This window comes from Podarcis gaigeae (genome assembly GCF_964106915.1).
Source record: "Podarcis gaigeae genome assembly, chromosome: 1".
In the NCBI taxonomy this organism is placed as follows: Eukaryota; Metazoa; Chordata; class Lepidosauria; order Squamata; family Lacertidae; genus Podarcis; species Podarcis gaigeae.
Window position 1 is genome coordinate 36436005 of NC_139678.1, and position 20592 is coordinate 36456596.

Sequence of the window (20592 nt, forward strand, 5' to 3'; positions counted from 1 at the left end):
GGAGCAAAGCCTTTTGGCCCCCGCCGGCCTTCCTGGACCTCTTCTGAAGGCCGGAGGGGGGGGGGAAGGCTTTGCTCCCCATCGCCAGCATTTAAAAGAGGTCCCCGGAGATTTCCCCATGGGCTTTCTTCTTGCGAAGCAAGCCCATAGGGAAATTCGTTTTGCGAAGCGCCTCCAAAATGGAAAACCCTTTCGTCTAGCGGGTTTTTCGTCTTGCGAGGCGTTCGTCTTGCGGGGCACCACTGTATTTAAAATAAGCAAACAAATATAATAGAAGTTTGAACAAATAATGGTGTTGGTAGATAAATGCAGGCTGGTTAAACTTTTTTTGTTTTTATTTGAAGAATTGAACTCTATATTTGCTTCCCAAATAACATGGCTTTATGTTTCGTTTTTCTCTGTTTGTTTTGACTGTGGTCTTCCTTGTCTAGATTCCTACAAGCCCTAGCTTTGAGGTATGTACTTCTTTTATACTCCTAATATGGCTAAATGGTAAATGCTTAGCAATTCAAATTTTGCAGTGAATTAATTTCATAATGAAAGTAGCGCTGTGCCACATTTCTTTCATTTGGAAATGTGGTCATACTTTTCATGTATTTTGATCTTAAAATGTATTTTCAACCCCAAAATGAGACGTTCAGACGCGCTTTTGTAGTTCAGTCTTGGGTGATCTCCAACTAACCCGTTCTCAGAGTTGACTCACTGAAATCATAGGAACACAAGAAGTCTGACCATTGGACTATTCTAGTCCATTAACATCCACACTCACTGGCAATGGCTCAAGCTTGGCTGTAAAGGATAAAATATTCCTTTGCAGGCACATCTTGAATTCAAACCACACCAGTAAAAGAACTCTGTGGGTTTTGAAGTCACTTCAATACCCGCTTTTGGCAGAGATCAGCTATCTCTCAGGAGTTTAACTGTTCACAAAAGGGCTTGAAGTTACCACTGCTCAGTTGCCTGGGTATATGAAAACCCTCAGGCTACATAGATACGCACATGTGGTTGGTGCTCTTTTTCAAACAGCAGCTCTGAACCATTTGCCCAACCCTATGTGAAGCTGGGGCAGGGGCAAGCAATTACCTCCTTTGCCTGTGCAGTGGTACCTCAGGTTAAGTACTTAATTCGTTCCGAAGGTCTGTTCTTAACCTGAAACTGTTCTTAACCTGAAGCACCACTTTAGCTAATGGGGCCTCCCGCTGCCGCCGCGCAATTTCTGTTCTCATCCTGAAGCAAAGTTCTTAACATGAGGTACTATTTCTGGGTTAGCGGAGTCTGTAACCGGAAGTGTACGTAACCCAAGGTACCACTGTATAAGTCATATGTTCAGTCTATGACATCTCCAGTTAGAAAAGACATTGGAGTGCTCCTGCTATATGTTTGTATGACGTGTGTGTGTGTCTATGGGTTGGCTGTTTTTTTATAAGTAAAACCCACAGAAGGCTGCTTAAAATAAAATATACAATTTCCAACAATAATAAAGTAGTATACAATTAAAGGCTCCTGCAAAGCTCACAATTTTAATAAAACCACTGATAATAAATAACCCAAAAACCCCCAGCATTTTCAACCAACCCAAGAAGTTCAATAGCAGCACAGAACATCGTTCCCAAATAAGCTAGCAAAAATAAATAGGTGATAGCTTCACAGAGGTCAAGTGGCAGTGAATTCCTATGATGTGGGGCCACCACTGATAACTCCCTCTTGTGCCTACCTATTTCACTGGTCTTAGTAGTGGACAAGTGGCTCCGTCTTGATCTTATGGTATGTGTGTAGGCAGTCCTTCAAACAGCTCTGACTCAAGTTTTTAAAGGTAGTATTTTAAAAATATTAATATTTTAATAGACATCATAAAATAGTCTCTCCATATTCCAGGCTTGTAAGTCCTAAATGAACCAAGTAAAAGTGAGAACAGACAAGCCATTGTTGCTGTTTAGCAGCTGTCACTCTCTTATTTCAATCAATATTTCAATTCATCCACAAAGACCTTGCTGTTGTCATGTAGAAGCAGATGCAATTGCTTTAGATGCATTGTAGCTTCTGTTAGCCTACCCAGATCTCTTTAGCTACCTTTTTAATTTTGTTGTTAAAAAAGGACACAAAGCTGAAACGTCTTTTAAAATTTGATTTTCTACTAAATTGTACCGAAGGCAACGTACCTTGCTTATTTTTAATCACGTAAGTACAATACAGCCTGCCTAATAATACTTTTATTGCTTGGGTTGAATCAGCTTTACTGAAACAGCTGGGCAGCTGTCCAATTAAATATCTGCACATGTGAAACCTTCTTAGGATTTGCAGAAGGTGCTTGAAATACAGTGCTGTCCAGTCTAAAAGCAATATACTTCTTGAGAAATAATTGTACTGATTTGCTTAGTGCCTGGAGGGGTTGCTGGCTTCTGTAGTTTCCATAATGTAATCTAGTTAAGCAATTGTTTCCTGGTAAGTGTCCAGGCTTCCTGAGTCAGGAATCTGGCTGGCTACCCGGAAAAAAAAATTATTCACATCTCTCTTTAACTAACCACCAACACATTGGATAAAGAAGTATGAGTCCAGAGCAGTAGATCTTACTTTTAGCAGGCATTTTTACAATAAATTTGTATTTTCTGAGAAAAGCCTTAGCTCTTACCCTACATTGTTAGAATCATAGAACTGTAAAGTTGGAAGGAACCCCAAGGGTCATCTAGCCCAACCCCCTGCAAAGCAGGAATGTCAACTAAAGCATCCATGACAGATGACCATCCAACCTCTACTTAAAAATCTCCAAGGAAAGAGAATCCACAAAACTCCATACAATGACAAAGGTGGTATTTTGTAGCTGTCACCCAGCTTAAAAAAAAAAAAAACTTAGCTAATTGTGTTTATAATTGATTTATTACTTACTCAATTAATGCATAAATTCGCATGTGTTAAGGAAGAGCAAAAAGCATATCTCATTTTAAAGTATACTGACTCAATCCGTTCTGGGGAAGAAATGTAATGCAAAAATAGCAACTGTGCACCTAGTCCTTCAGCAACGCCCAAGACTTTCCCGTGCGCTGACATTTATTGGTACCACACTTCCCTGAAGTTTGATTTTCACAACAAAAGCTGCCATGGAAGGTGAGGGAGTGGAGAGGGCAGTGACAAGCCCATGCAATGGCTAGATAGATAAATATATAGATAAAACACACATGTGCACATATGATATACAATATATGATACGATACGATATATGATACGATACGATATACGATATCTTTATTGTCATTGTCCCATGCAGAACAATGAAATTGAAAACTACAGAAAACAACTACTACAAAACTACATAAAACTACTACAAAACTACATAAAACATTCAAAACCCCCTAAAAACTCTGAAACCCCATTTTAAAATACACTATATTATAGAGACCCCTTATGCTGTGTTTAGAACCAGAATTGCATTTGCGTAGAAACTGTTTCTCAGGCGGCTAGTCCTGGCCTTTATAAGCCTGTACCTTCTTCCAGAAGGCAGAAGCTGGAAGAGATCATTTCCGTGTGTACTATGCACACACGCACAGCCAAATTTGAATGTACAAGGTATATCTTTGTTAAAAACAGCGTCTGCTAAAATGACTTTTTAAACATCTGCCTCCATATGTGCACATTCTAGCAAAAATCACCTCTGGAGTCTTTTGGGAGAGAGAAGAGATCCAATTCACAGTCATACATTGGGCGACCTATTCAACTTGACAAGATTTTGCTTTCCAAAGTTAAAGTGCCTCATACGTTTGTGATCCATTCATATACACGGCCAACGGTCTGTCAGTATTGTAAGAAGCTACTCAAGGGACTTTTTAGACAGGGATTGCAATGCAAAGGTAAGTGTATCAGAGGAGCTCTGTCATATGCTTCCAAGAATTCCAGTTATGTATTTTTAAAAGTTCATATGTGTGTTTTTGTTTTGCTGCTGCTACTTATGGGGTTGGATCCAGAGATAAGTACACGCAGAAGTTGCCTCTGCCTAATCTTGGGGGATCCCCTTCCCCCATGCCAAGCCATCACATGCAACAAGAACCCTGACCTATGGCAAGGATGGGAGGCTGCTGAGGGTGGAAGGAGGGATGAGAAAGTCCATTTCTGCCAGTTCCCTTCTGCGCTCTTCAGAAGAACTGTGTGGGACATGGAAGCATTAGACCACAACTTCTGGAAACCCTACTGTATCAATTATGTCAGGGAACTGCCATCGGAGCTAGAGGCGGAGGCAATGCCTCTGGAGAATGCTGGAGAAGGGCCCAGCAGGGAGAGAGGCAGCTCATCGGCTGGGGAAGGAAATCAGCGCAACACCAGGGATAAAGGGGGGCAGATGGGGGAATCGGCGAGGGGGCTCCAGGACTCCTCGCCGGAGACCAGCAGGGAGAGCACGGAGAGAGACTTCCGCGCAGGGAGAGTAGGCGGAGACTTGGCGTCAAAGAACTTCTTTGCTGGAAGAGGTTCAAGAAACGCCCACTGACGGATTCTGCTAGCGACTGAAACAGCCACGAAGTGAAGGGCTGTCCAGACAGAAAAGGTTTAACCAGGCAACCTAGCCAGGAGTGGTGGCAACTTACGCACGAGCAACCCCTATAACCATTACAAATTATGACTTTAGAAATTTCACCATATATTGACCACAGACTCATCTGACATTGACTATAGCCACAGGAGGTAGAAAACAAGATATATTTTTTTAAAAAATGAAAACATGAAGTTTTGAGCATTCATGCAGAATGGTGGATTGCACACAGCTTTGATAATACTGCTCTCATCATTAGTGGGCGTGACCTTTGGCAATCAAATCAGCTGCCAAAGTAAGGCTTCGGTTCAATGACCCATGAAGATAAAACAAAAATATACAGAAATATGCAAGGCTTCCATATACCTTCCTGGACCAAAACCTCCTAAGGAAAAGATGCTCTTCCTGAGAACATTATTTACACAACATTCTGCTTTTTCTGTTTATATATAATCTGTGAGTAATGTGATTCTGCAGGGGTGCAGAAAAAGCACAGTATGTGGAATTTGGCATAGAATGCAGCTCAGAATTTCAGCTTTAAGCTGTAAACAAACCCTCCATATTTTTTGGCCTTTATATCTGCAAAAATATGCTTGAAACTGAATGTGCAATGCCTATTGAGATCTCAGTAGTGGGCAGGCAGCTGCAGGCTCAGTAATAAAACCAGTGACTACTTGTCCCTTACCATAGCCAGGTAACCAGGACAAAGTACAGAAAGCATCTTCTAAAGACATAATTTTTTCCAAGGCTTTCCTAGACCCCCTAAGATTGGATGCTTTTATAATATCTGCTATTATGTGGCTTTTGTAATACTGTTTTACTGGTATTTATGTTGTATCTCTGTTTTTATGATACTCTTTTTTATTGCTTTTCTTTTGCATTTTTGGATACTGCTCAGAGGTATTTAAATGTTGAATCATGTAGAAATACTTTCAATTAAATGAATAAAAAGATGCAGATCACAGAGTTCAGATTTTTTGTGTGCAGATTTTCCCCCCCTCTGGAGGTATAGATGTGGCTAAATGGCATTTTTGTTAAAATATGGCATCGTTTTTTAAAAAAGTATTCAAATAAACACCCTGATGACTGACACCCTCCAACTACGTATATAGATTTATGGGAAAGTATGCTGTATTCTGGGGGAGGGGGGAAACCAATTGTTTTGATAATGTCATGCTTATTTCCTGTTTCTTGAAAATTATTATTATTAATAATATTTTTTAAAAAAAAAGAAAGGAAGAAAAATGTCATTCTGTATACTGACTCATGTAAGATACAATGTCAAACCACATTTGGTGTTGTGTGAATAAGTCCTATCATTCAGCCGGAAAAGTAGGGTTTGCATTTGCCCTGCAACCTAGGATCAAACCATGTTTTGCAGTCCTAGTTCATGGGGAAAATGCAAACCAAACTTTGCAGAATTGGACGCAACGGAAGGGAAGTGGGGAACTGCAAGTGCAGGTTTTGTAAGCCTGAGGTCCACGCCACGCTTGTTTACGTTAGCACCAAAGCAGAGTTTGGAATTACGATCGAACCAAAAGAGACCATCTTACAATGATCTTTTGTTATTTGCTGCAATGTACAAATCTTGACACCTGTTGATGTCACAGTATCATTAGCTGAAATTCTGCATCTTATCTTTAATTAGATTGCAGGTTCAACTGTCACAAACGCTGTGCACCCAAAGTGCCAAATAATTGCCTTGGGGAAGTGGCCATTAATGGAGGTAAGTTGCATTGAAGGCTGTAGCAATGCATGTTCTAAAAGCCTATTGCATAGAGAGAAGACACTTAGAAGTAGATGAGGGGTTATTTTTAAAGAAAAGTCATAGGTTGCATTATACACTTGTACACTAAAAAATTAATTGAGAATGAGCTGTCAATATGATGCTTTAAAATGTGACAAAGTGAGCATATTTATTAGACTTCCTGAGTTATAAAGAATGGAAAACCAAGGCAGGTTAAGCTTGGAACATGTGAGTCTTCTACTTTATCTATGTACGTAAGTAGTTGCTTATTTTATAAAGGCAGAGAAGGAGGAGCATATAACTGAATCTCATGTCAGACAATCTAGGAAGAGGAATACAATATTTCTTATATATAAATGTGTGACTGTGTTCTGGACAACTACAAAGAGGGGAGAAGGGGTGTCTCTTCCTACCCCCCTCTCTTCTCCAGTGTCTGGTAACATTCCATCATGACAAAAAAGGTCCCACTGGCCCTTTGAAAATGTAGTTTTCTACCTAGAGAAAACTTTAGGAATCCTAAAACTTGCCTCTTCTTTGAGATAAGTATTGCACGTCCCATAAAAGCTCATATCTGAGCCTCGGATAGGCAGGTTTCACCAGCATCTCTAGATGGGCATTTTGCTTGCATACATTTAGATTCATTTAGTGTTCTATCCCCAGTTGAAGTTCCCCAGAACCGATTGTGTACTCTTGCTCTGTGTGTAGGCAGTCCTTTCTGTGAAAGCAAGCTCTCATATGCCACTGTTAGAAAGAGAACCATTTCTCCTTGCCTTGGTGGAGGTTGTTATGCCTGCCAAATCCTTGTCTTAGGGAAGTGCCTCGCAGGAAACGACAGAAGAGTGTTTGTCACCGAGGATTGTCATCCATCCAAGGATTACACAAATGTTTATTAAAAGTTCATTCCATAGGTGGGAAGCAAGATTGGTAGAATTATAAATAAGCAAGGATCATTGGGGAAAGACTCAACAATTTCCTCCTGGCACAAAACGTGTATCAGCAGATAGAAATGAAACTAGAGAACTGGCCCCATTCCACCAGTGTGATGTTATTTCTGGATAAAGCATAAAAGAAAATGCACTGACACACTCAGCTGCAATGTTCTAGATTCACTCTTGATGCTTAGAAAAATGCTATTTTTAAGAAAGTTGAGGAGAAGTGTTTGAAGCCCATATTCCAGTATTACATGCTGTAATTAATACAGTTTTGCATTTTCAACATTTTCCTCTGTGCTATTTGCTTTGCTTTGTGGGAATTTTTCTAAAGCTTTTGTTTAGTTGTTTAGTCGTGTCTGACTCTTCATGACCCCATGGACCAGAGCACGCCAGGCACTCCTATCTTCCACTGCCTCCCGCAGTTTGGTCAGACTCATGTTTGTAGCTTCGAGGACACCGTCCAACCATCTCGTCCTCTGTCGTCCCCTTCTCCTTGTGCCCTCAATCTTTCCCAACATCAGGGTCTTTTCCAGAGAGTCTTCTATTCTCATGAGGTGGCCAAAGTATTGGAGCCTCAGCTTCACAATCTGTCCTTCCAGTGAGCACTCAGGGCTGATTTCCTTAAGAATGGATACGTTTGATCTTCTCAAGAGTCTCCTCCAGCACCATAATTCAAAAGCATCAATTCTTCGGCAATCAGCCTTCTTTATGGTCCAGCTCTCACTTCCATACATCACTACTGGGAAAACCATGGCTTTAACTATACGGACCTTTGTTGGCAAGGTGATGTCTCTGCTTTTTAAGAAACTGTCTAGGTTTGCCATCGTCTTTCTCTCAAGGAGGAGACATCTTTTAATTTCGTGACTGCTGTCACCATCTGCAGTGATCATGGAGCCCAAGAAAGTAAAATCTCTCACTGCCTCCATTTCTTCCCCTTCTATTTGCCAGGAGGTGATGGGACCAGTGGCCATGATCTTCGTTTTTTTGATGTTGAGCTTCAGACCATATTTTGCGCTCTCCTCTTTCACCCTCATTAAAAGGTTCTTTAATTCCTCCTCACTTTCTGCCATCAAGGTTGTGTCATCTGCATATCTGAGGTTGTTGATATTTCTTCCGGCAATCTTAATTCCAGCTGGGGATTCATCCAGCCCAGCCTTTCGCATGATGAATTCTGCATATAAGTTAAATAAGCAGGGAGACAATATACAGCCTTGCTGTACTCCTTTCCCAATTCTGAACCAATCAGTTGTTCCATATCCAGTTCTAACTGTAACTTCTTGTCCCGCATAGAGATTTCTCAGGAGACAGATGAGGTGATCAGGCACTCCCATTTCTTTAAGAACTTGCATAGTTTGCTGTGGTCGACACAGTCAAAGGCTTTTGCATAGTCAATGAAGCAGAAGTAGATGTCTTTCTGGAACTCTCTAGCTTTCTCCATTTTTCTAAAGCTTTAGCTGTTAGTTAAAAGAAACCTCTCCATCCCATTCTGAATACACTAGTCATTTTTTTAAAAAAAATCAGTAGATTTCTCAAAGCTATTTTAGAATTAAAGTCTTGCTTGTTTGCTGGAAAAGCTCTTTTAGAAGCAGTATTCATATCTACGAGCTTAGTTTCATGCCAGAGTTAACACTGGATCTGTTTTTAAGGCTTTCACAATAACGTGGTCAAAATAATTCCAGATTTGCTTAGCCCGGGTGCTGAGTCTGATGTTGTCATGGAAGAGGGAAGTGATGACAACGACAGTGAAAGAAACAGTGGACTCTTGGATGAAATGGAGGAATCTGTGGGTCATGATGCTGAGATGGCAATCATGAACCAGAATGACAATGGAGAAATGCAGGATGCTGATCCTGACCAGGATGAGAGTAATAGGATGATCAGGTGAGTTTTTGCACAGCACATGGTTGAACTTGTTTCCACTGTTACCTCTGCTAGCTATAACTGTCAATATATCACCCTAGGAGTAAGGTGATAGGTTTCACCTCTTTTGAAACTTAACATGGCACTAAAAATTTAGTGTCTCCTGCAAATATTAGTGTATAAGAATAGATGTGGAAAAATGCAGATCTAAAAGTCCAACCCACACATTTGCACCCCTGTGTAATGCCCTTGGTGTGCCAGAATAATGCTACAGTTTGTAACCAGAGCCGTGTATATATTTTTATTGTTTATTTAGTATATTTATGTCAGCTGCTCTTCCTCCAAAATCCCTCGGAATGGCATACATGGAGTGTGGGAGGAGCTACCTATTGCTTCATTTGCATGTCATTTTGGTTGGCCCAGTAAAAGTAGATTTCTCAAAGCTATTTTAGAATTAAAGTCTTGCTTGTTTGCTGGAAAAGCAAACTGCTCTGATAGGACTTTTTTCTTATGGAATTTTTCTTATGGGCCAACAGTACTAGCCTTACTCTTTGTTTCTCTTGTTCTGTTTGTTTTCCTGGAGACATAGCCACAGAGAACAACAAATTAACATATCTCACTTTAGAAAGATTTGTTTTGCATGTTTATTAAAATCTATTGACTGGTGTGTGGTTTCTTTTAAGCCCTTCGACAAGCAACAATATTCCATTAATGAGAGTAGTGCAATCTATTAAACATACAAAAAGGAGAAGCAGCACAGTGATGAAAGAGGGGTGGATGGTTCACTACACAAGCAAAGACACTCTGGTAAGAAAGATGTTAAGCAAAAGAAGTCTCTGAACATCACTGATAAATTGTGACTCCCAAATGATTTTGGTGGTGCTTCCCTCATTCTCCTTGACAGTCAAGGATTACTGCACGTGTACAAAATGCCTTGGGGTCCTCCAAAGACAGACCAAAGCCACAGAACAAAATCTTGAGCAGAGGTATGCCTGAGCAACTTTATTTAAGAGCAAAAGAGTCTTTTAAAGAGAGAAAGTCAGTCATGCATGCTTGCTGTTTCAGACTGCAGAGTGGAAACTTTGAATGTGAACAGCTTGAAGTATGTTTTAAGGAAGATTTGCTACCTTTGTCAGGGCTAGATTAGACTTCAAAACAAACAGAAGGGTCAGATTTATCCCTGGCATGCTGTAGAATGTGAAGCACTTTGAAGGAAACCAAATCAAGATGTGGAAAACAGCTTTCATCTGACTATCTTTTTTGTTGTTGTTGTTGTTGTTAGATAAAAAGGAAATCCATAGCTTTCATAGGGCACATTTAGAATTATAGCCCTGTGCAATGCAATGCAGTGGTGCAATGCTGTAACATGAGGCACTTTGAGATAAGACTTTGGAGGAATGATATTGGCCAGTTTCCTTCATATCTGTTGGACCTGGAGGGTCAGTCCAGTTTTGTGTTATACCTTGGACAAAGCAACTATTTTTGTACCTCAAAATATCTTGGAAACAGTCTTAAAAGCATCTTTTTCAGAACTATGGTTTATTCCCTAATTACATGGGAAACTGTCTTATAATAGAGATTTACAGAATTAGTACATCTGGCTCAGTATTTTCCTGACTGTCGACTATGCTCCTTGGCTTATTGCCATGATATTATTGCCTCAGTTTATGCTGGCACAGGAAGAAGACACATCATGGCAGCAAACATTGGCCATATCTTCCAAGGCCCTGGGGCTGCATGAGAGGGACACAGACAATAGTGGTGCCTTTACAACTCAAGTAAAGTCAGATGGAGCCCTAAGGTGCTGTCACAGTGCAGGCCAGGTATTATGCATGAAGGAGGAAGGAGCATTTAGACTCCAACAAAGTCCTTTCCCCCCCTCTTGATCATTCTATCTAACCTGTGATACACAGGTTGATCACCTTTTTAGCAGAATGGGTATAAATGAAAGGAAGGTCTATACTGAATAGGCTTGCAGGCTCTCACTATTCTGTTCTCAGTCAGCTTTGTAAGTATGCCAGTGTACAACAGAAGGAGAGATTCACACAAATTATCCAGCTTCCAATTAAAGACAAACTTCCAATTACGTTTTCTTACCCACAACTTAACCTTAACTCTTGTTGAAACATAATTGCCCATTTTTTACAACTGCACATAGCATGGGACCCGGGTGGCACTGTGGTCTAAACCACTGAGCCTAGGGCTTGCCAATTGGAAGGTTGGCAGTTCGAATCCCCGCAATGGGGTGAGCTTCCATTGCTCGGTCCCTGCTCCTGCCAACCTAGCAGTTTGAAAGCACGTCAAAGTGCAAGTAGATAAATAGGTATCGCTCCGGCGGGAAGGTAAATGGCATTTCCGTGCGCTGCTCTGGTTTCGCCAGAAGTGACTTAGTCATGCTGGCCACATGACCTGGAAAAACTGCGGACAAACATCAGCTCCCTCGGCCAGTAAAGCAAGATGACCGCAACCCTAGAGTCATCTGCAACTGGTCTCAACTGTCAGGGGTCCTTTAACTTTTACAACATAGCATAACTTCCATTACATCCTGGTAAAGACATATCTAGGTAATCGTAACGCTCACTCAGGGTAATACCTGTTAGATTCAGTCTGTATATGGTCAATTAATGTAGAATGCTAACTGTTGCTACTAGTAACATTCTGAAACTCACGTGACGGCATGCTGTATGTAGATATTTCTGGGGGAAGCCAAGTATACATCTCTGATGAAACTTATGTAGAAGAAAATGCAGTCTCCAGGGAACAACAAGGGGAGAAAAGGTTTTTTTTAAAATACCTATTACTTTTGGATAAGTTTAAAACAATACCATTGAGTACTTCTCTGTATTGAAAATGAAATTGGTGTCTCTTTGTCATCCCTCACAATCTTCAAGTTGCATTATCTCATTTAATTTTATTTCATTGTTTCTTCAAATTTTCTTAAATTCTTTTTGATTGTTTTTATTTCAACACAGAGGAAACGTCACTACTGGAGATTAGACAGCAAATATATTACACTGTTTCAAAATGACACTGAAAGCAAATACTACAAGGTAAAATTGGGTTCTGGTTTTATATAGTGCATTCCAGAATGCAGCTATGATTAAAGTTTATGTTGTGTTTGCTAATATTTCAAAGAGATGGATGAGCACCATACACCCACCCACACATGCACATCTGATTGAATTGGAAATCAGCTGAATAGTTTCCCAAAGATACAGACATACCGGGACATAGCTTGACTTGTGCCTAAACCAATCCAAATTCACCAGTGCCACCATGAACCAGCAGCTGGTGGTGGTGGTGGTGGAGGAGGAGTGTGCACAGAGACACCAGAGAAAGATCTGTGGCTGGGGTCCTCTTTCCATCCTTGGGACCCCCTGGGAAACTTACCAAACCTGCTGTTCCTGGAAAAATGCAGCTGATTTCTGAATATGACACAGCCCTGGGCAGCCTGAGGAAGCTGCATCCATCTTGAGCCTGCTCCTAAAAAAGAAGCCTAGAGTGAGAGACTAGATTGATGTCAGCAGTTTCCAGCAGCCCTTTGTCAGATTTTTGGTGGGTGACCTGTGAGTTTATTTGGGCCCAAGGAGGATGGGTGGAGTCCTGGGGGAGAGCCAGGAGGCTAAGAGGGGAGGCATGTTGATATCAGTTTGTATTTATTATAGTTTTCTATTTATGTAACATTTTTATATGTAGCAGTGTATTTTTGTAATATTTTAGTTGCCTGTTGCTTTATTTTCTTGAACACTGCTTAGGGTATATGTTTGTATGTGCTTGTTTGTGTGTGCTTTTGTATAGATAGAGCCATATAGAAATGATCTAAATAAACCTCACCCAGCCAGCCAGCCAGCCACTTTTCATCCTACCAGCATATCACATGCACACACACAGACACAGACACACACACACACACAGACACACACACACACACACACACACACACACACACACACACACACTCACTTTATTTAAAGTTCATTTCCCTGGCTGGTGAAAAAAGCTAGAATAATAATAATAATAATAATAATAATAATAATAATAATAATTTATTTATTTATTCATTCCCCGCCCATCTGGCTGAGTTTCACCAGCCACCCTGGGCGGCTCCCAATCAAATGTTAAAAACAGCTATACAGTGGTACCTCTGGTTAAGTACTTAATTCGTTCTGGAGGTCCGCTCTTCACCTGAAACTGTTCTTAACCTGAGGTACCACTTTAGCTAATGGGGCCTCCCACTGCCACCGCACGATTTCTGTTCTCATCCTGAAGCAACGTTCTTAACCCAAGGTACTTCCAGGAATGCGTTACTTCCAGGTTTTGCCGCTCACGCATGCGCAGATGCTCAAAATGATGTCACGTGCATGTGCGGAAGTGGTGAACCGCAACCCGCAGATGCTTCGGGATGCGAACGGGGCTCTGTTACGGATCCCATTTGCATCCAGAGTTACCACTGTAATGGTAAAATGGACTTCCCTGAGTGCAGCTGTTCTAGGTTCTAAACCTAAGCTGCCTCTGATTTATTTCATTGGTGTTTATTAAGGGAAATGACGAAAGAGACTCCTTAGCTTCTCTATTCAGCTGTTATCCCAGCAGCCAAGAAATCCATTCTAACATTTGTGCCAGGAATCTGATCAATGCCTAAGTACTAGCAGGATTTATGGAGTTTGTGAAAGTGGTAGGAAGAAAAGTGGAGATGGGACAGGACTGCTGTTACTTGCAAACTAAAAATACTGACAAAGTTCACCCACACCAGGCTCAAATACAAAAATTATGGGTTTTTAAACCTGCAGATTCTTGTCTGTCTTGGATCAGATTCCAATCCTGCCTTGGACCATGTTCTGAAAATGTTGCAGTTTTGTCCACTCCAGCTCTCTTCGTTCACAAAATCATTCCTTACCACCTCTACCTCCTGAAACACCTTTCCCTTCCCTTCCCTGTCAAGCAGCCATGGGGTCAGCAGATTTCCTCCTTTCACTTTCTCCTTCTCTGTCAACATATTGTCAGCCCAGGGAACCATCAGAAAAGCATGAATCCCAAAAGCTGGCGATGAGTCTCAGAAACTGTAATCAAGTAGGTGTTTGAAGTACTCTTTGTTCATGAGAAAGTGTTTTCAAAATGAATCGCCATTATCATTTGTCACAGGAAATTCCATTGTCTGAGATTTTATCTCTGGAACCTGCAAAAAACTTCAGTTTAATGCCACAGGAAGCTAACCCCCATTGCTTTGAAATAACCACAGCAAATGTTGTATACTACGTCGGGGAAAATGTGGAAAACCTGCCAAGCCCTCCAGCTAATAACAATGTCATCACAAGTGGTTGTGGCCTCGATGTTGCAAGGATGTGGGAGATGGCAATCCAGCATGCCCTCATGCCTGTTATTCCCAAAGGGGCATCCACTGGTTCAGGACCAAGTCTACACCGTAAGCTAATTAATTTTCTACTTTAAAAAAAGCCTCTGGATGACACCATGTGGACTAGACCCTCTTTGTTGGCAGTATAATTATGTTGTGCAATTTTACTTGGACACTTTGGTGTATACATTATTCTAAGGTAAGCAGCTAGGGACATCAACCTTTCACTTATGCTGTTATTATCCAGCATGTGGTTTCCAAGGAGGTTTAACACGTACTCTGATGTCTGGATATCATGATGGTTATACAGATTAATTTTGCACAAGATCAGTGTAGGGGTGAATCCCATCCCTCAGTCCCTAGACCTTTGCAGGAGCTGTTGACATATTGCTGTGGAATCACAGATTAGGCAGTATTATTTCAGAACCAAAAATATTTCCTAATGGATGGTGTGGTTAGGTTCGGGAATGTTATACCTCTGCTATATAACAGCATCAATTTAATAATAACTGTATATCACATACATCATTATCCAGAAGGGGAGGTTCATTCTAGAAGAAGAGGTACCTTCCTCCAACACACCTCATCCCTGAGCCCACCACTGCCATAATACTGTGAGGGTCACGGTATTATGGCAGTGGGACTTTCCTCTACTACGCTCAAGTGGTGGATTCATATCATTCTGTGCATTCACAGCAGAAGTAATTTCCATACATTTTCTTTCTAGGAAATATATCCATCAGTATCTCGGTGTCAAATTGCCAGGTCCAAGAAAATGTGGTAAGTTTTCTCACTGTTTGTGACAGATGTGATAGAACTCAGCTTGCAAAGTCATTGATCTGTTTGGGAAACTTTGAGACGATGTCTAATTGGGCATTTTCTTTAGAGAAGGACAAAAAAAGTAGCCATTGAAGAAATGATTTTTACAGCAGCTTTGATTTTTGGTTTCCAGTTTTTTGAAAAAGGCCAAAATCTTGGGGGTCAATTTATATCCCTCTTTTGTAGCACCACAGTAAGATTGCACCAATGTAAGTGGTCTGAGATTAGAACCATGTGAAACGGTTGTATTATATTTTCCACTGAATTCCAGTTCCACAATCACAAGTGGGGAGAGTGCTGTTGTGTTTCACTCCTGCTTTCAGGCTTCTGGTTGGCCTCTGGGGGAACAAGATGCTCAACTAGACTGGCCTGATCCAGTGGGCTCTTATGTTAACTGCACAAGTCCATTTACTTGGACTTAAGTTGAAATCCCACCTTCCTTTTTGGAATTCAGTTGATTCAGGGAACCTTCCAAATAACCTAGGGCCTACACTACACTCCATCATTGGAATGTGATGGAGTTTAGAGCACCTTTAGAAGAGTTGCCTCTCCCCACCTCACAGACTCATAAACCCAAAGTTTCTTCAGAGTGGGGAAGAAAGTATGCAGAGTTCTTAAATGCTACTGAACATGTGAGGGGTATTTGGTAGCCACTTCACTTCTGTTGATGCCCAATAACTTTGAATGTACTGCGCATCTGCACAAACATTCAGGGTCCATTTATACACTCCAGGAAGGACCAAAAGTCATTGCACGTAATTCCAAAATGAAGCCAGACTCCAGATAGGTTCTGATGTGTTGCCTTACCAGAACATGACTTCTGCCACTGAACTGCATTTTGAATGGAATTCAGTAGCATTTCTATCCAATCGTTTTCTGAATTGACTTTATTTCCATACTCATCATGTTTAACAAGCAACATCTTTGTACTAACAGGATATCAGTACAGTATACCAAATCTTTCCAGATGAGGTGCTGGGATCAGGACAGTTTGGAATTGTTTATGGAGGTAAGACTGGCATCCCACTAAGCCATACTGGGAGAAGATTGTCTGAAATCATTGGACAAAGTAGACTCCAATCCTAATCCCACTTACCTGGGAGTAAGACCCATGGAACATGGTTAGGATGATTACTCAGGTGTGTCTGAAATTCTACACAAGCTCTACAACTTCATTAAAGTTTTCCAGATCATTGCAATTAAGATCAGCTTTGCAAGAGGTTGACCAAGGTGGCGGCAAGAGGGCTGCAGAGTCAATCTGGCACTCCTGCCAATGTGTTGCCCATGTAAACAGCAGGGCCATGGCTGTTGACAGGGCTACCCCATGAGGGCATACCATCTAAGGGGGTGAAACTTAATTTTGTTAATTTCTTCAGTGAGGAACTGGCAACAAGTCTCTGCCAGTTTCAATTCGGTTGCTCATATGCCTGCACGTCCCCAGTCCATTTCTCTTTTTTAGAAGCCATTGTAGGTCAACTCCCACTGGTTAGGATAGTAGTAGCAGCACTGATGGAAAAGTAATTTTTAACACACTGATAAAATTCCTCAACCTCTGAAAGAAGCAAATACAGCTACAACACAACATTAGTGAATTATATGCATGCGTGTGTAATTGTAACATACAATTTGATACAAAATATGTATAATATATAAATAATAAAAATAGTATTAATGCACCATATAATTACAAGTACTTGGCAATCATTTTTAATGATTTTATGCAATTTTATACACATCTTTCACATTTTTTAAAAAATGAAGACAAGTTTAAAATTATTGGAAATTCCACAACAACGTAAGAAGTGAATATTTTATGTCATCATTTGCCTTGTAAAACTAAATTCTATTAATTTAACCAGAATATATTTTGAGTTCCCAAGTCATGTGACAACTTTTCAGCACCCCTCATTTTGGGAATTTGAAAGTTGAAAAATTAAACACACTATGTACACACATGGATTTCTGGGAAAGGTGTCCTGTATTCTTCCAGACCAGGTGTCAGCAAACTTTTTCATCAGGGGGCCGGTTCAATATCGCTCAGATCTTGGGGGGGGGAGACTATATTTTTGGGAGGGGAAATGAACGAATTCCTATGCCCCACAAATAACCAAGCGATGCATTTTAAATAAAAGGACACATTCTGTTCATGTAAAAACACCAGACAGGCCCCACAAATAACCCAGAGATGCATTTTAAATAAAAGGACACATTCTACTCATGTAAAAACACGCTGATTCCTGGATCATCCGCGGGCCGGATTGAGAAGGTGATTGGCTCAGATCTGGCCCCCAGGCCTTAGGTTGCCTACCCATGTTCCAGACCTTTCCCTCCTATGACATGATGGGAGTCCTATGGACATAGGGTTCTTTGTACTATAAACAATACCTATTTATTTAGTGGTGCTGGATTACATACCAAATTTATGGGCCAAAATAGATGTGAATGTCACACAAGCTTTTCATATTCCTTTTTATTAAAGGCAGGACTGAGGATGCATACTAATGCAGAAGACTAGGGTGGGGGAGGGGAGGGATAATGGGCTTTTCACCCTTTCTCCTTGCACATTTTTCTTCTTCTAAAATTGACCTCCCTGATTTTTACCTATAAGAGGAAATATACTGGTCCTTTTTTGCCTCGAAATCTGTCTTAACAATTTCATGAAACTAAAGAAAGAAGTCTGAATGGTTTGCAGCATTCTTGTCTCAGAGGATACCTTGACAGTTAGGTTTTGTATAAAACACACAAAAAATACTTGAGTTCTGGAAAGGTGACGCTTCTCAGAGCTGATCATGTTAATTGGCATATTTTTCATCAAACAGGAAAACATCGCAAAACAGGAAGAGATGTAGCAATTAAAATCATTGACAAACTGAGATTTCCAACTAAGCAAGAAAGCCAACTTCGTAATGAGGTTGCAATTTTACAGGTATCTTTTATTTAATTACCAATTATATCCTGTATGTATTTAATTTAGAGCAGGGCAATAAAACTCTTTGAGAACAGGTTTCGGCAGTAGGAATCTCTGTAACTCATTAAGCATTGGAACTACAGATAAAGTTTTCAAGTGATGTCTCTTTCTGAAATAATATCTAATCTGCATTAAATATAGGAACTTTGCACCAAAAATTTCAGCAGTTTGCTAATTTGCATAGTCAGAAATACATTTGCTTTTGAGATAATCTAGCACAATTACCCAGTGGCTGTTACAAGATCCTGTTGTCTGTCTCTGCACATGTGGTAACAAAAATAAAGCATTGTCAGCCCAATTTCTTGTGCTATGAGTTGAATTAGGGCTGCATTCCTAAGTTTTGCTTCATATACTGTAAGCCTACAACTTATGCACATTTAACTTGTGTGCATTCAGGTTTACACACGTGGCAAAAATCTTTTAAGAAATTCAAAAGTGGGTGGAAAGCGGGTGAGATTGTGGGGGAAATGACTTTGGCGTCTCACCCACCATTGAACCCATTGTATTTTGACTATACGCGATCTTGCCTTTAGGCTCTATCCCTGGAACATAACCCCCAACGTAAGTTACTGTATACCAATAGGGAACTCATTCTCTGAGCGCTAATTCATATATAACACGAGGGGGGGGGGATATCAGCAGGTTACTTCCAAACAAAAACCTAATGGAGAAACCTCCCAAAATCACTTAACAAGGACTGAGCACACTTGGTGGGCATGGACTGTTGATGATGCAAAGTTAATGCAACGTTGCTATGCAAGGTATGGGATTGCTTTTAAGATCCAAGAGCAGAAAACTGGAAGCAACCTGAGGATATCATGGCTCCATTCTGATACTCTGAAAGAAATCAATTTGAACAAGGTCTCATTTCCATATAGAAGTTTAAAACGTTATCAATGACAAAGCATATTTTTGACAGTTTCTAAGCACATTTTGGGCTGTCCTGTTAAGCTTTGCATAGCAAATCATTGGTGGCATTATTCTGGCTGTTTATACTTTTATGCTGGTGCCAAAGAGCTTGAAAAACGAATGGGTATGTCTTTACCTAATGTTTCCTGAGCCTTGTCATTGGACCTAAACAAATCGGGCTCATTCAAATAGTGTTTTTCTTTGATCATAGAATCTGCATCACCTGGGGGTTGTCAATTTGGAATGCATGTTCGAGACACCAGAAAGAGTGTTTGTTGTTATGGAGAAGCTCCATGGAGACATGCTGGAGATGATCTTGTCAAGTGAAAAAGGGAGGTTGCCAGAGCGAATCACCAAGTTTTTAATTACGCAGGTAAGAGCCCATTAAGCAGTGTCAAATGTTTTCTTTTTCTATGATATTCACGTCAAAGCTCAGACAGCACAGCATGAGACTCTTAATCTCAGGGCTGTGAGTTTGAGCTCCATGTTGGGCAAAAGATTCCTGCACTGCAGGGGGTTGGACTAGATGACCCTTCTGGGGCCTTCCAACACTACAGATCTATGATTTTATACCCTTGAAATGGATAGCAGGTCACAATGTGGGTGGAAGTTTAAAGAGTGAGAGCTGTCCAGAGTGGGCAAAGTCTAATTAGGGTAACTTCCTTTTGCATTGCTAGTATGGCTTTATCAAGTTGACTGGGTGCTGTGCCTTTCTCTGTATCTTCTCTCTGATAAAGACTAGTTGTCACGTGCTTGACTGTATTGTTCTGAGCTTAATGTACGATGATAACTACAAATCATGACCTACAGTGCATCTCTCAGGTGTGGTACTTGGACGTCTACGCCAAATCCTTCTTGCATGTTGGGGCTAACATGTAGCCTACATGTCTCTGATGGACCCATCTCCTCTCTGTCTCTGACACAGGCAGGGGTGCTTAACCAAGTTAGCCAGCAAAACATTTGGGAGACCATTCCTATGGGTTCAAAGAAGCTGTGCTAGTGCTCAGAACCTGAGTGCCCAATAAGTGCCAGATATGACTGATGGCTACATTGCCTCAGTTTGTCCTTTATAATCCATAAATAGCTAGTATGGTTTGGTGTGATTGATATATATATATATATATATATATATATATATATATATATGTTTTGGTGTCCTCGGGTGTCTTCCCGTGTAAAAGTTGGGGTGTCTAGGCGACGTTTCGACGAGGTCTCACTCGTCATCTTCAGGCTGGTGCTTTCGGCTTCTTGTTACTGGAACAGAGCGGGATCTCAATGTTTGAGTTCCTATAAATACTGTAGAGGGGGTGTGGTGTCTAGCCTCCAGTGTTCTGGGCAGAGAGGAAGTTCCCAGGCTAGTGTGCCTTTTCTTCTTTTGTTCCTTAATTACTTGAGAGATACCTTGAGTGATTTCTTGAGTGATATCCTGAGTACCACTTAGGTGGGTCATTAGGTGTGGATTAGTTGCTAAAGTCTTTGTGTCTTGAC

General features: G+C 40.8%; 1 protein-coding gene across 2 annotated transcripts in view; it reads left to right on the plus strand.

The window, feature by feature from the left end:
- The window catches only part of PRKD1 (protein kinase D1), a 102068-nt gene that overhangs the window by 74091 nt on the left and 7385 nt on the right, over positions 1-20592 (plus strand). For both annotated transcript variants that reach the window (XM_083743409.1, XM_083743410.1), the window contains 11 exons: positions 432-455; positions 3635-3842; positions 6165-6242; positions 8875-9076; positions 9739-9862; positions 12028-12105; positions 14198-14477; positions 15136-15188; positions 16164-16236; positions 18047-18153; positions 19316-19477. In XM_083743409.1, coding sequence (XP_083599535.1) covers positions 432-455; positions 3635-3842; positions 6165-6242; positions 8875-9076; positions 9739-9862; positions 12028-12105; positions 14198-14477; positions 15136-15188; positions 16164-16236; positions 18047-18153; positions 19316-19477 — 1389 coding nt within the window. The remainder of the gene's footprint in view (positions 1-431; positions 456-3634; positions 3843-6164; positions 6243-8874; positions 9077-9738; positions 9863-12027; positions 12106-14197; positions 14478-15135; positions 15189-16163; positions 16237-18046; positions 18154-19315; positions 19478-20592) is intronic.